This window comes from Megalopta genalis, chromosome 4 (assembly GCF_051020955.1).
Source record: "Megalopta genalis isolate 19385.01 chromosome 4, iyMegGena1_principal, whole genome shotgun sequence".
NCBI lineage: Eukaryota > Metazoa > Arthropoda > Insecta > Hymenoptera > Halictidae > Megalopta > Megalopta genalis.
Window position 1 is genome coordinate 24,690,645 of NC_135016.1, and position 15,166 is coordinate 24,705,810.

The 15,166-nt window shown below is 38.4% G+C and overlaps 1 protein-coding gene across 9 annotated transcripts in view; it reads right to left on the reverse strand.

Annotated features, from left to right (window-relative positions):
• Positions 1-14,276, reverse strand: part of LOC117223068 (unconventional myosin-IXa) — a 29,480-nt gene extending 15,204 nt beyond the window's left edge. For 2 of the 9 annotated variants that reach the window (XM_033475187.2, XM_033475190.2), the window contains exons 1-15: positions 13,763-14,276; positions 12,028-12,931; positions 11,634-11,936; positions 10,936-11,550; positions 10,572-10,870; positions 10,251-10,510; positions 9,838-10,145; positions 9,417-9,754; positions 9,143-9,203; positions 8,765-8,812; positions 7,852-8,181; positions 5,595-6,521; positions 5,439-5,519; positions 3,100-5,306; positions 1,551-2,561 (exon numbers count right to left, since the gene is read on the reverse strand). In XM_033475187.2, the coding sequence (XP_033331078.1) occupies positions 1,551-2,561; positions 3,100-5,306; positions 5,439-5,519; positions 5,595-6,521; positions 7,852-8,181; positions 8,765-8,812; positions 9,143-9,203; positions 9,417-9,754; positions 9,838-10,145; positions 10,251-10,510; positions 10,572-10,870; positions 10,936-11,550; positions 11,634-11,926 (6,778 nt within the window). In that variant the 5' untranslated portion in view covers positions 11,927-11,936; positions 12,028-12,931; positions 13,763-14,276. The other 7 variants (XM_033475189.2, XM_076520799.1, XM_076520802.1 and 4 more) reach the window with 7 other exon arrangements.
• Positions 14,277-15,166: the final 890 nt, after the last annotated feature.

Genomic DNA, 15,166 nt, shown 5'->3' on the forward strand with positions numbered 1-15,166 from the left:
AAAATGATGAAGTCGAAGTAGAACATTCTAGATATACCCAAATTACCCACTACCTTTCGGAAACTCAGAAACAACGTAAATGAAGAGCTATGATAACTTTGTGTTAACTTCGATCGAGTTAATACTACAGCACAGAAAGAACAGTATCGTGGAGAAATGATTAATTAGGTTTCTGAATTCTTCCAGTCGAAATGAAAAGAAAGAATATCAGACAGAATTAAAATGAAATAATCCACAACCCTTTTCTAACTGATGAAGCAGTGGGAAGAACATGCATATCGCTGAACTGCGAATTGTTATGCAAATTGTGATTTCCACAAATTATTTTACAGAAATAGGAGTTGTAAATTCTATACTTGCATAAAATTTCGCAATTTTATTATCTCCTGTAGCTGTGATTTAAGGAAAAATACCGCATGAAAAACGCGTTCACTTTCGAGAAATTATCGTTTCAAATTTCCAACATTAATTTCTCCTACTGTGGCAATATTTCTTTCTTTCTTTTTACAGTTTAAATCTATTATAACAATATATCTTCTTCATTTTGCATAATTCATATTCTATAGCCGTATAATTAATCCGAATACGTAATTATAAACGGATCTTTAAAATAAAAGAGAAGAATCTTTAAAATAGATTCAAGAGATAAGAAAAGCATTTCAACGAACGCGTTTGCGAAAACTTAATATTGCTGTGCTAAGGTTCTGTGAATATATCTGAAGCAAAGACAAAGGGTTGATTAAGTATATCATTTATTGATCCTAATGTTAGGTAATTTTACGGTAATTTATCTACAATAAGAAATGCAGGAATCGCTGAGCCCGATTTAGATTTATTAAAGGCCGAAGATGTCGTCAGCGAAGGAATAAATTCTAAAAGATTCAAGATGGTGCTAGAAGAAAACGGAAAGAAACGATTACTTCTCTTTTTTTCTCTGTTTCTTATGCTTTTCACGTACATAAGTACGTAGTAGTGTTATTTCAAATAAAATAAAAGCATAGAACATAATTTTGACGATTCAATTATTAATGTGTAATCTTAAATTTTTTGAAATTATGAAATGCGATCTTTTTCCTTGGAGCAAAACAAATAAATTGCGGTTTTGGTGCATATAAATGTAAATACAATAGATTTACTTAAAATAAGTTGATGTAGATAAACTAACTTCCATTGCATTGGACAATTCTGAAATAAAAATCAGAACTTTCAGAATTAATAAATTCTAAATTTTCAGAAATGATTCCTTTCTGGATGAAATAATTTAAACTCAGTGCACTGTATGTCAAATGCAAAATGAATATTTCTAAGCTCATAAAAATTTGACGAATTCGCTTCATTCCCATTGTTATACTCATCGTAGAGGCCGAATAACATTTATACTTTCAAATAGTATATTCCACAATAAACAGAAATTAAAAATGTCTGTTGGAGAAACGTTTCAATTATAACAGATCAGAAAACCGCAATTTACTTCTGGACAACCTACCGATTCTTTATCATAGATTGCATTATGTGCAAAGCTGAGTAGAAACGACTGAAAAGGTATTTACCTGGAGACGATGGGCGTAGGTCATCGAGGGAGCCATCATCCAGATCCGTCGCAGAGGGATGTAAGTCGTCGTCCGAAGAGTCTCTGGTTAGGCTGAGAAGATTCGAGGTCAGCAGAGCTTTCTCCTCCTCGATCTCCTGTATGTGATCGACGAGAAGCGCCTCTTCTTCGTCACCTCGATCCCTGTCCCGGTCCGCGGTGCCGCCTCTCGCGGCTGCGTTCGAGACCGCCGCGTTCAACTCTTCTGGACTGAAGATCTTGGAGGATCGTAGACTGGATAGACGGTGGGTGGCCGTGTGGCAGGCGGATTCGAGAGTGTTTATGTCGGCCAGCGTGGTTCTGACGACCCTAAGCTTCTCTTGTACGATTGTCTCAACGCAACAGGTCTGCCTGCCGACATCCTGTAGCGAGTCCTGTGCAGGCAAGGTCCTGTTGGTCCTTAGGATGCACGGGGCGAACACTATCGCGAGGGCCGACGAGGACATCCGATTGTCGACCTCATGGAGCGCCACCCTCGCCAGATGAACGATCAGTCTCTCCATCAGATCGAAGTTCGGCTTCGGCAGCTTCTTCAGAATCGCGAACAGCGTACTGATCCGATCTTGCTGTTTCGTCAGGTTAGCGGCATGCAGAAAATCATCGTAGTACTCGAAGGTTAACAGGGGCTCCGGCATGTCCCGAAAGAAGCTCTTCAACACCGCTGCGAGCACGTGCACCTGGTAGTTCTCGAAGTCCACCTTCTCCAGATCACCCTCGTCCATCTTCTGCTTCAATTCCTTCACCTTCGAGCTGACACCACTCTTGCGGTATATACCCTCTGTGTAAAGACCGTGCATCTCTATGGTGGTGATCAATCGATCAACCACAAGTGGCACCTTGCCGTCTCCGCAGTCCAATTTGTACAGCTGCACGCCGAACACCTTCCGCGAGTTCATATCGTGCAGCGAGGCTTCCTTTCCACACTCCGCCAACGCTTTCATGTAGCACTTCTTGTGACACGTCAGCTTGCAATCTAAACGTAAAGGGACGCACATGACCATGCATGACAAATGATTGATGGCGAACGAGGCGCCGTGCCGCGACCTCTGCAGCGTATAGCCAGATCCGTATGGTCGTTACCATACAATATTTACTTCTGTACGCAACGCTTTTTTTGCATCTCTAACCCTAATGATACACTAGAGACGATACGGATCTTGAGTCAAAGGAGCTCTTTTCGCAAACTGGGAATTATTTTATGACTACATTGCGCTTGAACCTTCCAAATCTTTTTTGTTATTAACCCTCGCTCGTTAAAGTTTTGTTTTACTGCAATTTGATGCGATTCATACAGTTCGACCATGAGTTCAAACTTAAGAAAAATGTTATCTTTTAACATATAAGCTAAAAATATCTTGCTTCTTTTAAAGATCTCAAATTTTTAAAATGTCACCATTTTGTGCCTTATCTATTCATTTTTATCATGAACGCATAAAATCCACAGCCTACTATGGCAAGCAACGCAATATTTGCTTACAAAAATAAATCTGCGATACGGTAGGAATACTTACTCTGGCATACAAGTCCGCGCTCGATGGGCCACATAAAGAAAGATGTGCAGACTTCGCAGGCCATAGGTATGTTTATGATGGTTAGTTGGAATATATGACTGCCATGCCGCGTCGGTTCCTCTTGCTTTCGCTTCTTCTCCTTCTTCCGTTTGCTTTTACTCTGTTTCTCCGGTGCTTCGGTTTTGACTAGCGTCATAAATTCGTTCATGAATCCGCGGAACGCGTTCACGCCCATAATCACGGGAAAATCTTCGCTGGTGTTCTCCTGCTTGCAGACTGTCTCCATGACGTGCAAGAAGTTCGTAATCAGATCGGTGTACTTGATGTTACCCTCGACGCCTTGCTGAACGGCGACGCTGTAAGTGATCACCAGATCGTCCTTGAATTTGCGCAGCGCCTGCTTGAACACACGGTCAACTTCACTGGGCTTGCTTCCCTCCTCTTGGCCTTCCATTATGTAGATCTTCTTCGTGATGAACTCCTGCATGAACGCCAATTCCTTCGCGTCGGATATAATCTTGTCAGTGCTGTCCGAGAAAGCTGAAGTGCCGGTCAAGCTGAATTTGGGCGCCGTGACGGTTTGCTTGGTCGTGTCGTAGGGGGTCCTCTGTTGTTTTCGGTTTTTCCGCCTGCCAGGCGTATTCGTCAAGATACACGGCATCTTAAGTACTCCGCCGTTCTGAATACATTTCACGTGGTACAGTTGTTTACAGTCTATGCACTTGTAGCCCTGCGTGACGAACGCATCCATCTTCTTGTGGCAGCAGACGCACACATCGTCCTTCGCGAACCTCTCCACCTTCCTGAACCGATGACCCGCCAAGGTGAACAAACCATTCCCCTTCCATTCCAGGAGATCCATCCCGGGCGCTAGTTTCAGGTCATTGGATCTCGCGTCAATGCCGGGCTTGTCCTCGCTGAGGCCCGATATTTTCGTAGCTGGATCCGAGTTTCTCCTCCTCAGCTCCAGACTTGTTACAGCATTGGACCTCATGCGTTGGCCGGGCTGCTGCGTGTTCGATGCTGACTCGGTTTTGTCCACAGACCAGTCCGTCACGGACCTCGAAGGTACCTCGCGCGGACTGTCCTTGCGCGTCCATACGTTCGCGGACTTGTTCAAGTCGCTCTCTTTAATCGTGCCTAGGAACTTCGCTTCTCCACTGTTCGCATCAGATACGCTCTCGCCCACGGACCAATACAACTCGCGAGGGGGCCGATTCCTTCTCGTGCTTCGGACGGGCACGTCGGGCTCGCATTTTTCTTTTGGTCTTGAAATTTTTTCTTTGGGCGATGTTCCCTTCAATAGAGAACCCTTCAAAGAATTCTCGTCGATAACCGCGTCCAGTTTCATGGCCGTATCTCCTTCGGAATTTTGCCTCCTCAAGTAGCCAAAGTCTTTCATCTTTTTACTCTGACCATGTCCCGTGGCACGGCGTATCTCATTGGACGTGCTCAGTCGTCGCTGATCTTTACTACTCGATGAGCTCTCCATATGAACGAAACGCTCGTTCGGGTCCAATTTCACGTTGTAGTTCGCCGCCTCATTCGGTTTCTCGTGTTGTCCCTGGTCTTGGATGTTGTCCGTTAGGTTCTTGTACTGAGAGACATTCAGAGGACACGGCATAGTTGTTTTCTGGTGGCTAGACTGCAAATAGTCGTTATAGTTCGAGTACTCTATTCTGCGACGCCAAATGTCCGAATTAGGGCTATGCGTCAAGCTAATGTTAGACTGATGGAACTTAATGTCCCGCGAACTCGGAAATGAAGGAGTAGCGTTGAAGACTGGCGGCGCACTTTGCACTGTACTCGGAACTTCTGTGTCAGTCTCACCGTCACTGTACCCTGTTGATGAACTGTCCGCACGTTTTCCGACAGACGACTGTTCATTGGGACAGTACACCAAGCTCGTGTTCACTGTCACCCTGGGAGAATGATCACCGCATTTCGTTCTAGTGCTCGATATATGCTTGCAGCAGTTCTCTTGTGATTCGGAACTGTTCACGCTAACTTGGGATTCGTAGCTCCTCAAACTTGTCAAGCTCTCCAAGCTGCTTTTACGCTCATTAAATTCTTCGGACGAATAAGGTTCGGTGTTCTTCAGCATTCCGCCGGTTTCGTATAACATTCTTGTGTTTCGCGTTACCGCCTTTTGCTTCGAGTATGTCATCTTTGCATCCATGCTGATGTCCCGCGACGCAGCGTCCACTCTGAAAATTATTATTCTGCTGTTACAAATACATTTTCGGATGTTATTCCATTTATTTCAAAAAGGTAAGTACAATATAGTCCCATGAAACATACTAAAGCATTGTCAAATACATAATAAAAGTATCGCTTACCTTGCTGGTATGAAACGATTTTGCAATTCCTGCTTACGAACTGTGCTCATCTCTAACAAAACATGATCCTCCATTAATGACCTAAATGAAACAAAAATATTAATATTATAACATTTGCAGCAGCCTGGACAAAGAACATGTTAATTAATTACTTACTCTTCACTACCCTTGAACTTCGAATTGTACACCTTACTGTTGTCGTAAGCAATTTCCCTTTGTTCAAGAACTTCCTTGTACTCCCCGATTTTATCACCGATCATGTTCTTCCGCTTCTTCAGCTCAGCAAAAGCTTTCCTCGCATTGTTCCCTCTGGCACGAGCTTGAAAGTTAATTATAGAAGTCTTCAACTTTTTGAACCATGTCTGCTGTTTGTATGTTTTCCATGCAGATTGGATGTGGATAGCAGCTTCGATTCTGGCGCGTAGAGATTGAGCAAGCCTTTGAGCAATGATCATTCTCCAAAACGATTGTATTTGTACAACAGCGTTCTTCAATCTAAGGAACTTTCTCCTCTCCAGACAAGCGCGGAACCACTTTTGGATAGTTGTAATGCTTGTGATGATTTGTTGATGAAGCTCTATATCCAATTTGATCTTTTCTGATTCTCTCAGGAAGACTTTAGTCGTTCCGAGCTGATAATTGTCTCTGTTGAGATTCAACGTCAACAGAAAGTCCCTAACGTCGGACTGTGAGCTCAATAAACCTTTGGGTAGCAACATTCTGTACAGTTGAATAAATTCTTCGTAGGTTAGTCGAACATTGAACCCAGCTTGCCTGATCCTGACTGTCTCTAGCATCCCTGTATATCTTAATTGTCGTTGTACAGTCTCTTCGTCGAATTCATTCGGTACTTTGTTTGCGTTGCTCTTAATACATCTAATAAAGAAGGGATTCGCCTGGTTCAAGGTATCCATAAGACTATGCAAACTTTGTTGGAACTGTGCCGAAACCGTCATGGGCTGTTTCCTTGCTTTTCCTGGTCCAGAACCATAACTCTGTGTCCTACCGGCAAGGGTTTTCACAGTTTGAAGATTCTTTAAACCCTTTTTTCCGCGTTCTCTTGGTCGAAATGATTTGTTTTTCCTGTAAAAGCGTCAAAATTTAATGTGTCAATAACGAGTAATGAGTTTAAAATTCCTTTTCCTATTTTTAAATATTTTTCTTCAGAATGCAAGTTGCAAAAAAAATGTATTTGCATTTTTTTAATTACTTACATGTTCCGCTAGATCTTCTACCATATTAACAATTTATATAATAGAAAAACAGGAAAAGGAGAATGTACAATTATTTCAATGACATTTATGGCATTGCAAATATATTTAACAAACGTAGTATGAAGTGTAAGTAACAAACATGTAACAAAATGTTATTATGACTGGTGGAACTTATAGTAGCAAATTTAAAAGCAATAGTAAGTATGACTGTGTATAATTATTCAGCAGATTTTTTAAAATTTGTGATGCTATAAGAGAAATGAAATCCTCTTTTTAAGTAGATGTAAAATGATTGCAAACTATTAATATGTATAACAAGCGATTTGCATATTCAAGTAACTACCAACGTTAGTATTCAATCTCCTTGTTAATCTACAAATGTATAACTCGTTAGGTTTCTCCTTTAAATTCTAGAATTAATATTGTATATCGTGCAATTAATTAGAGTTAAGAGAACACAAGATTTTAAAACGAGAAGCTCGTTCACCAAAAGATTCTTCGAAGTGAATTAATTTGCTGCATTTAACAGCGTGCAATACAAATTAACCCATTATCATGTATTACATCGTTTCGATGTAATTTAAATTCATAAATCTTGATACACATATTTTTTTCACAGGTTTACTCAATGATTTATAAAAAAAATGAATTTCCAGTTTTTCTTTATCCAAAATTTTTGGAATTTTTAAAAAATACAAATAAAAAGGTATACAAAATATCTTATAGCAGGAAGTGTTATAATTTTATGAAAAATTATGTGAGAAATAAGGATGGGTTAATTTATATTCATTGAATTCGAAGAGTGAAAGAACTACTCTGAACTTAACATGCATTAAGACGTAGTTAACATTGTAACAAACGAGTAAAACATGAACGTCTAAGATAGTACAAGTAAGGGATAACGATCGTGAATATTATAGCACATTCAGAGGAAATGACTTTTACGATGTCTCCTGTAAGAAGTGAGAGAGCTTCCTAAAGTAATGGACATATCCATGAAAAAGCTGTGATATTATATTGCATGGGAAGACCATTAATAATCCTATTAAGATGATGATACCTATGAGAAAGAAATCCTTTACCCAGAAATTACTATAGAGCACACACTACCTTCATAATTCGTAGAGAGCAGTGAAATTTTTGGTATAGCTTAAATAACAAAACGTTATTGAGTATTAAGTAGCTGCAGAATTACATACATGACTATTTGATTAGCGCGTTCCATGACGTTTGCTTCGTCTTTTGGAAGCACCCTCTCTAGTGGAGTATGAGTATCTCGTCTGAGTTTATTATTACTATGCGGCTGGTCTTCCCTGCCCCTTATCAAGTAACCCTTCATCACATTGGTCACATTAGACGGGTGTTGCGTTTGATTAATGTTTCGGAATTGTGGCCACGACAATCGGTTGTTGTTAACATTGTCGTTGTTTTCGAGTTGTATAGAAGATAATGTAGTAGTGGGTATTGTTGATGGTATGCAGACACTGCGCTGCTTCTGATAGCTTGGTGGACGATTATGTTTGTGCGAACTGAAAAAGTCTCTCATGCTTAGTTCCATTTACCCTTCCATTCCGATCACGGTTTTTTTTATATGTAGCTACACTCTAATTTGGCATAAGGTGAATAAACATCAGTAAATTCAACAATTAGGTGGTGGTGACTTTTCCAAAAATTGATTTTGTGAATGACTCTAATGGAATAATGCGATTTTTAGTGATTGAATATGAGTTGGACAAATAAAAAAGTTACTTTGAACTGTTGATCATGCTCAAGAATAACAGCAAATATATTGTTAAATGACAGAATGTAATTGAATAGCGAAAGTCATGAAAGGATTGCACTCTAATCACACTTAATACAAAAGGTGCATACATATAATTCTAAAAAATATTTTTAACACACAATACTGGAAAAAGATTTTATGGATTTACATGTTCTTGGTGATGTAATATTTTTTGTAGAATTCATCGAAATCTCGATTTTTAAGTATTGGTGTAACATCGATATAATTAGGATAGTTAGGAACATTGTAAACCCATAGAACACATTATTCTAAGAAGAATGTAATGTTTGCCAAAACGACACATACAGTGGATCTGAAAGACCACTTACGCGATTCGGTTAATAGTTAGATTGACTGTCGACAACGTCACAAGATGGCTACAGGGACAAAAGACATGTGGCCAATGTAAATATAATTAACGTTTGCTTGAAATTTAAACACATAGGAACTTCTTCAGCTTGATGCAAATATATTGTTAACGCACAACGTATATTTATACTTTGTAGGGTGAAATAGAATATGCAGATCAAACATAGTCAAAAAAACAAGCGCAACAACATTGGCATCTGTTTGTATCACGATCATTGTTATTTATCTAACAAAATGTCGCTATGTTATGAGTATACAAGCACTTTAAACTTCCTTTTTGAGTCACCCTTTTATAAGAGCAAAAATAATGTATAAATAGACAGAAAATTAATGTATACCTTATTAAGTTCTCATTTGGCGTCCTATACCTGTTTTGTACAGATGCTTTTGTACCATCGGCTATAAAAGAAAATATATATATATATATAATCGTGACTAATATTAATATAAATGATAGATATACTTTAAAGATATCCGTTAAAATGTTCAAATGAAAAAACTTTTATGAATTCAATAACAGAGGGAGAATATAAGACAACGTAAAAAAATGTTTTTGAGCTTAATTCATAGAATAGAGGGTGCAATTAAAGGAAATACTACGGTATACTGTACCTCGGCCATGTCTGTGAGCACGACCAGCTTCTTGAAAAGCAAAATGAGCCCGAAAGAATGCTCGTAGTATCGCCCATCTAAACACTGCCACTGGATCTGCACCCACTAATTCTCGGACAAAAGCGAGGGAAGAATTTTTCAACACACCAACCACACCATCAGGTCGCATTAAATCCAAGTTCTTTTCTCTCATGTTAGCAGCTTGATACTTAACAGCTCCTGCATAATGTCGCACGACGAAGGCTGCTTCTCGTCGCTGCGGTGCTTCGTAAAATGGATTGTCTTTATGTACTGAGTTAAATTTTTGTAGTAACGTTTCATTCGTTGCGCCCGGAAAACTGTTATAGATATTGTGCATATATAATCAAGCAAAGATTTTAAACAATTTTAGCTTAAAGTAAAGTTACATTCCAACACTCACTTGCACTGATCATCTAAGAGACAAAGAAGACCGTTCGGTTTCCCTTCTATTAAACTTAAACAGCCTGAATTGTCACTATATCCTATGTCTGTCCACCTAATTCCTTGTTTTCTATACTCTCGTTGTTCATATTGAAAAACATGTTGGTTGAAATAGTGTTGCAATTGTTCGTTCGCATAATTTATACACAACTGTTCAAAGCTATTACACGTTTTAAAATCTTCGAAACCAAAGATGTCTAGCACACCTATGCTATTGCCTTGGTGATCTCTGAGTGTGTCTTTTTTTGAAAGCAACGCGTGATTGACCTAATATAAAACATTTTCTGTGTATATCACTGTACGAATTTTCCACTTAAGATTTAGTGGCCATTAATTTTATACACTTAAAAAACTAAGGAAATAAATTCTTACCTGTAAAACGATCCAATCGAATAGAGCTCCATATAGACACTTTGCCATGGCATCTCTTGCTGCAACTGCTTCCGGAAGTCTATAATTAATAACTAAAGTTTCTCCAGAAGCCCTTGCGCGTTTCGCTGTAAGCGCAGCCAGAAGAGTCTCTTGTTTCACTCTAAGCAGTTCGGATATTAATGCTACTACTTCAGGATTCTTGACTCCTACAGCTTCGTCGTGATGATGATAAGATTTTCTAGGTTGAAACTCCACATTGCCTGTAATGATGTAACACGATTAGTTTTGTTGGAGAAAATGTTGAAATAATTTACTAATCACCGAGTAGAAGAACAGCTGACAGAACGGCGAACAATCGTCTCTGTTTTTCTGGCGTGAATCCAACCATTTCCATAGATTGTTTCAGTCTTGAGAATTCGTGTCTTTCATCAATATTTTCCAATCCATAACAGCCACTTTTATTCAAATAATTATAACGATCAGAATTTTCTAAATGCAGAAGTTGCTTCTCTTGTTCGCTCGCTCCAGCCAAAAGATAATAAAACACATGATAATTCCTTTCGTTTCGTCCCTGGGAGACTATCCTTGACTTTTCCAGCAGATATTTTTGCACCACCGCCCTAAATATTTCTCATAAGTTTCTTCTTATTTTATCAAGTAGATAATGTACTTATAAATTCCTTACCCATGCACCATTCCATTTTCCTTGTAATTCACTTGGATAAATTTTCCAAAACGACTACTATTGTTGTTATGCGCTGTTTTCGCATTACCAAATGCTTCCAACACAGGGCCCGCACTAAGTATTGTCTGTTCAACACCGCTACCGTGTGAACCTTTTTGACTGAGTGCCGTTAAATGATGCAGTAGAAAATTTGTTGATTCCGTTTTACCTGATCCACTCTCGCCACTAATAACTATACACTGGTTTCGTTTCTCTTTAAGCATACAGTGATAAGCAGCATCAGCTATGGCAAATATATGTGGAGGTATGTCTGGCCCCAATCTTCTATTCTGATAGAGTTTTACATATTTTGGATTGTAGATAGGATAAAATTTAAATGGATTTAATGCAATCAAAATGCTTCCAACGTAGGTATATATATTTCCAGCCAGAAACCTAGCCCGAAGGTTGTCCAACAATGTTTGTTCATTAAGGTCTGGAAGTTGACACAGATCTGGATATTCTTTGTCTCGGGGTTGATATAGGAATCTATTGAAATAGTCCTTTAAGAGTTGTGGGTCCATTGGAAACCTACTATCCGACCATAAATCTGGTTGCTTTTTTCGCAAGTAAAACCTGAATCGAAAAACACCATTGCGATGTATTAAATCATTAATGTGGTTTCTATATTATCAATTTATTAACGACCTTCCACTTACCTATAGTATACCTGTTGCGCTGCATTTTTGGGCCATAATAACATGAGTGCTACAGGGCACTCGCTTGGCCCGAGTCTTCTTTCCTTACATTCTTGCCCAACAGAATTTCCTACCACTTCTGCTAATTCATATCCATTGGAAATATTAGCATCGACTAAACCAAGTCTATCAATAATACACGCCACTATCTCCGCCGATGAAGTTTGTTTTGTAGCTTTAATCGAGAGTGCTTCATAGTCTGGGCTCCATTCACCCACAAATACTTGCACCACTCCTGAGCAACAGCTGTCCATCTTTTTAACCCTATAATATTTAAAATAATTAATAAAACTAAGATATCTAGAAGTTTTGCTATATAGATTTTATATAGATTTATTTTGATAAATTATGTCACCTTGTTTTTAATAGGGTTAACAAAATTGTCCTCTGTCATCCATACAGAATTTCAAATGTATTGTTTCTTCCTTTTTTTGTTTCTCAATTATATACACCCACTGATGCAGACGTTTAAAATAACTTTTACACATTTTGTTTAAAAATGTTCACTGATACAGTCTTACAGATTATTGGACTTATTTACAGGTATTGTTTACATTAACTTATTTTATTCTTAATTTTGTCAAATGCACTCAAAATTATTTAATACTCATAAACTAAAAGACCATATTTATATACATATATATCACGTCAAGTCTTACACATGAATTGGTTCAGCAAAATAAAAATTTGTGAATATTTAATTTTTTTCCATTGTAATATATAGTTTACAGAAATAGTAAGATATATCCAAATCTGTTTTAAAGCTTCTTGTTAACTTCATCATTTAATCGATAGGACAAAATACCACAGAGTATTGTAATCATTAGATCATATACATTTTTTTTTCAGTATAATAAAATAGAGTAAGTAAAATCCTTTTGCTCTGTTTAAATTTCTATGTTCAGTCAATTTTATATAGATCTTTGTTGATATTGTTCCTAAGCCCTTGGAGTATTTTGAATTTATAGAACGATGCGCTTTAATTCAAGTATCACATATTCAACACTGAATGTCCAGCAAAACTTTCCTGACAGCCATTATATTTTGCCATGGCATTCACTGTATAGATGAAAAGAATGTAGGTGTGCTATTGTTGGCAGGCAGTAACTCAGTTTCTCTGCTGAGACAATAAGATTTTCAATGCTTTGTAAACATTCTCGTGCCTCTTGAGTATTGTAGTACATTTATTGCAAAAGATTACAGTTGTGTTTGCATTTGTACGTATTATAAAACTTTTGTGCGTTAAGGAAGTATCTTATCTGAAAAAATACGTGTGGTACATCAATGTTTGAAGCGAATTAAATGTTACAATCTATAACGAATATCATTGATCAAATCTCCATTGTGTCAAAATATTTAACGGACATTAATATTTAATTCTTTCTTTTGCACATAAAAATTACTCACACTGAAGTTTTGATAAATTTAAGGTATCATTTATGTTTTCAAGCTATATGAGTAATCGTACAAACACATCATCTGTCACATATAGTGTCATACAGATATAATATGATAACAATAAACACCAGTTACTAACTCTAATTTTAACATAAAAAAAGATTCTAGATTTGCACGTGTCTTTGTTCCTTTAAAACTTCTTTATGTCTCTTCCTGACTTTTTTCTCCACCAATATGTAGTGGGCAAATTTAAAAATATCACTCGACGTCTCCTTGCCTCTACCGGTAATTTTTCAATTTAACGAATGTCGAACTTATCGCGACGTAATTGCAAAGAATTATACGGAATAATGCTACAAGTAAACTCTGAACGGTAATCGTAACACACTGATCATTCGCTGGATACACAAAGAATTAAGAAAAACGACATACGTTCCCGAGATACCGATTTGCCTGGGACCTGACGGCTGACATTCGCAGGAAAACCGTCTTCTGACGCCGATTGGCGGGTCATGGACCATACCACCAATCAGCGGCGATCTGCGAGTGTGAACGTCAACAGAGTAAACCGGGCTTAAAGTCATCAGGAATTTCTCGTCCAGGCATGACACTTTACTGGTCGTTACGTATCATCGTCGAAGAATGTAATGAAAACATGTAATACCATTCGAGGAATACGGTCACACAATTACCTCCTTCGCTGATAACAAGATGCTCGATGTGACACATTCTTATAGATCACCAAAGCTCTCGCGTACTCGAACATGCTTCCGCGGGCTTGAAAATTTTCACTGCAAATGCACTGCCGTCTGTTCACGATCCCTCGCTTTTCTTTCCCCTGGATCGGTTGTCCGAAAAGTATTTTGCCGTTTCCGGGCACTGTTCTAGTAGCTTGCTATCAAAAACAACGATACGTATAACTGTGGGTCTCGCGCACTCGACACACACTATCCCTCTGTTTTCTCGCACCTAGAGAACACACGTACAATACGGGCGGATTGACACTTCAGTAAACAAGAGACACTGTCACTGATGCTCCTGCGCCAGCTTTGTCGTCGTCGGTCCACCTTGATATTACACCAATATTCGCGATTAATCGTGTTCCCGATTTGATAATACCGATGACACGGATGATGGGCCCTTGCCCAGTTTATCGTCCTTCGTCTCCTCTCGGGAACTTGCGTCCCGATACGTCCACCATTTCGATTTTTCCAATCACGTGGTACGAATGGTCAGCTCTCATTGGTCAGTGCCATATGGCCACGTGACTGAACGCTACAGTACTAACTTCCATTGAGAGGAAGATTCCAGTTGGTGCCCTCTGTCGATCGTTCCAAGAAACGTTTCGTACATATTGTAAACACACAACGAGGTATATGATTTGACTTCGTTATCGACCGGATCCTAGTAGGAATGCGGTATAAATATTTAATTAAAAATATTTTGAACTGTTATTCGGCCAGGTGTTAGAAGAAGTAAAGTTTATTCTATTATCGTTGTAGATGTACTTATCTGCGAGAATAAATGTAGAAAGCTATTGCTATATATATGTATTATTATTATTATTATTATTATTTATATATATACATATATTTATATAGGGATATATATATATCAGTAATTATATAGATGATTAGTAGAAATGATCACTCAACTGGCCATAAAAATAGTTACACTATATTGTATTTCTGTGGTACATGTTTCATAAAAACTATTTCCACCATTTATTCCCTCGAGGCTTATTGCCTCCAAATAATATTTAGCACTCGTAGTAGAAATGAAATGTGCAGGATATTCGGTTCTTGCTAGCGTGTCTATTTTTCGTGAACTGTCGGTAATGCTGAGTGCGACTCGAAATGGTAAGGATCTCTCTGTTGGTATACTCGAATATTCGAGCGGTTTGATCTTCCGAGTCTCACACTTTTCTCTGTTGCAGTCAGATATAGTTCACTAGTTGATCGTTCCATTTAGGTAGAGTCCGCTATCGTACCACAGCATTTCCTACAGAGTCGGTAATTCATACCCTGAGCGAAAAAAGCATTGCATGCAATGTCTGTACTATTGTTACTGAAATTTTCTATTTTATCGACAACTTT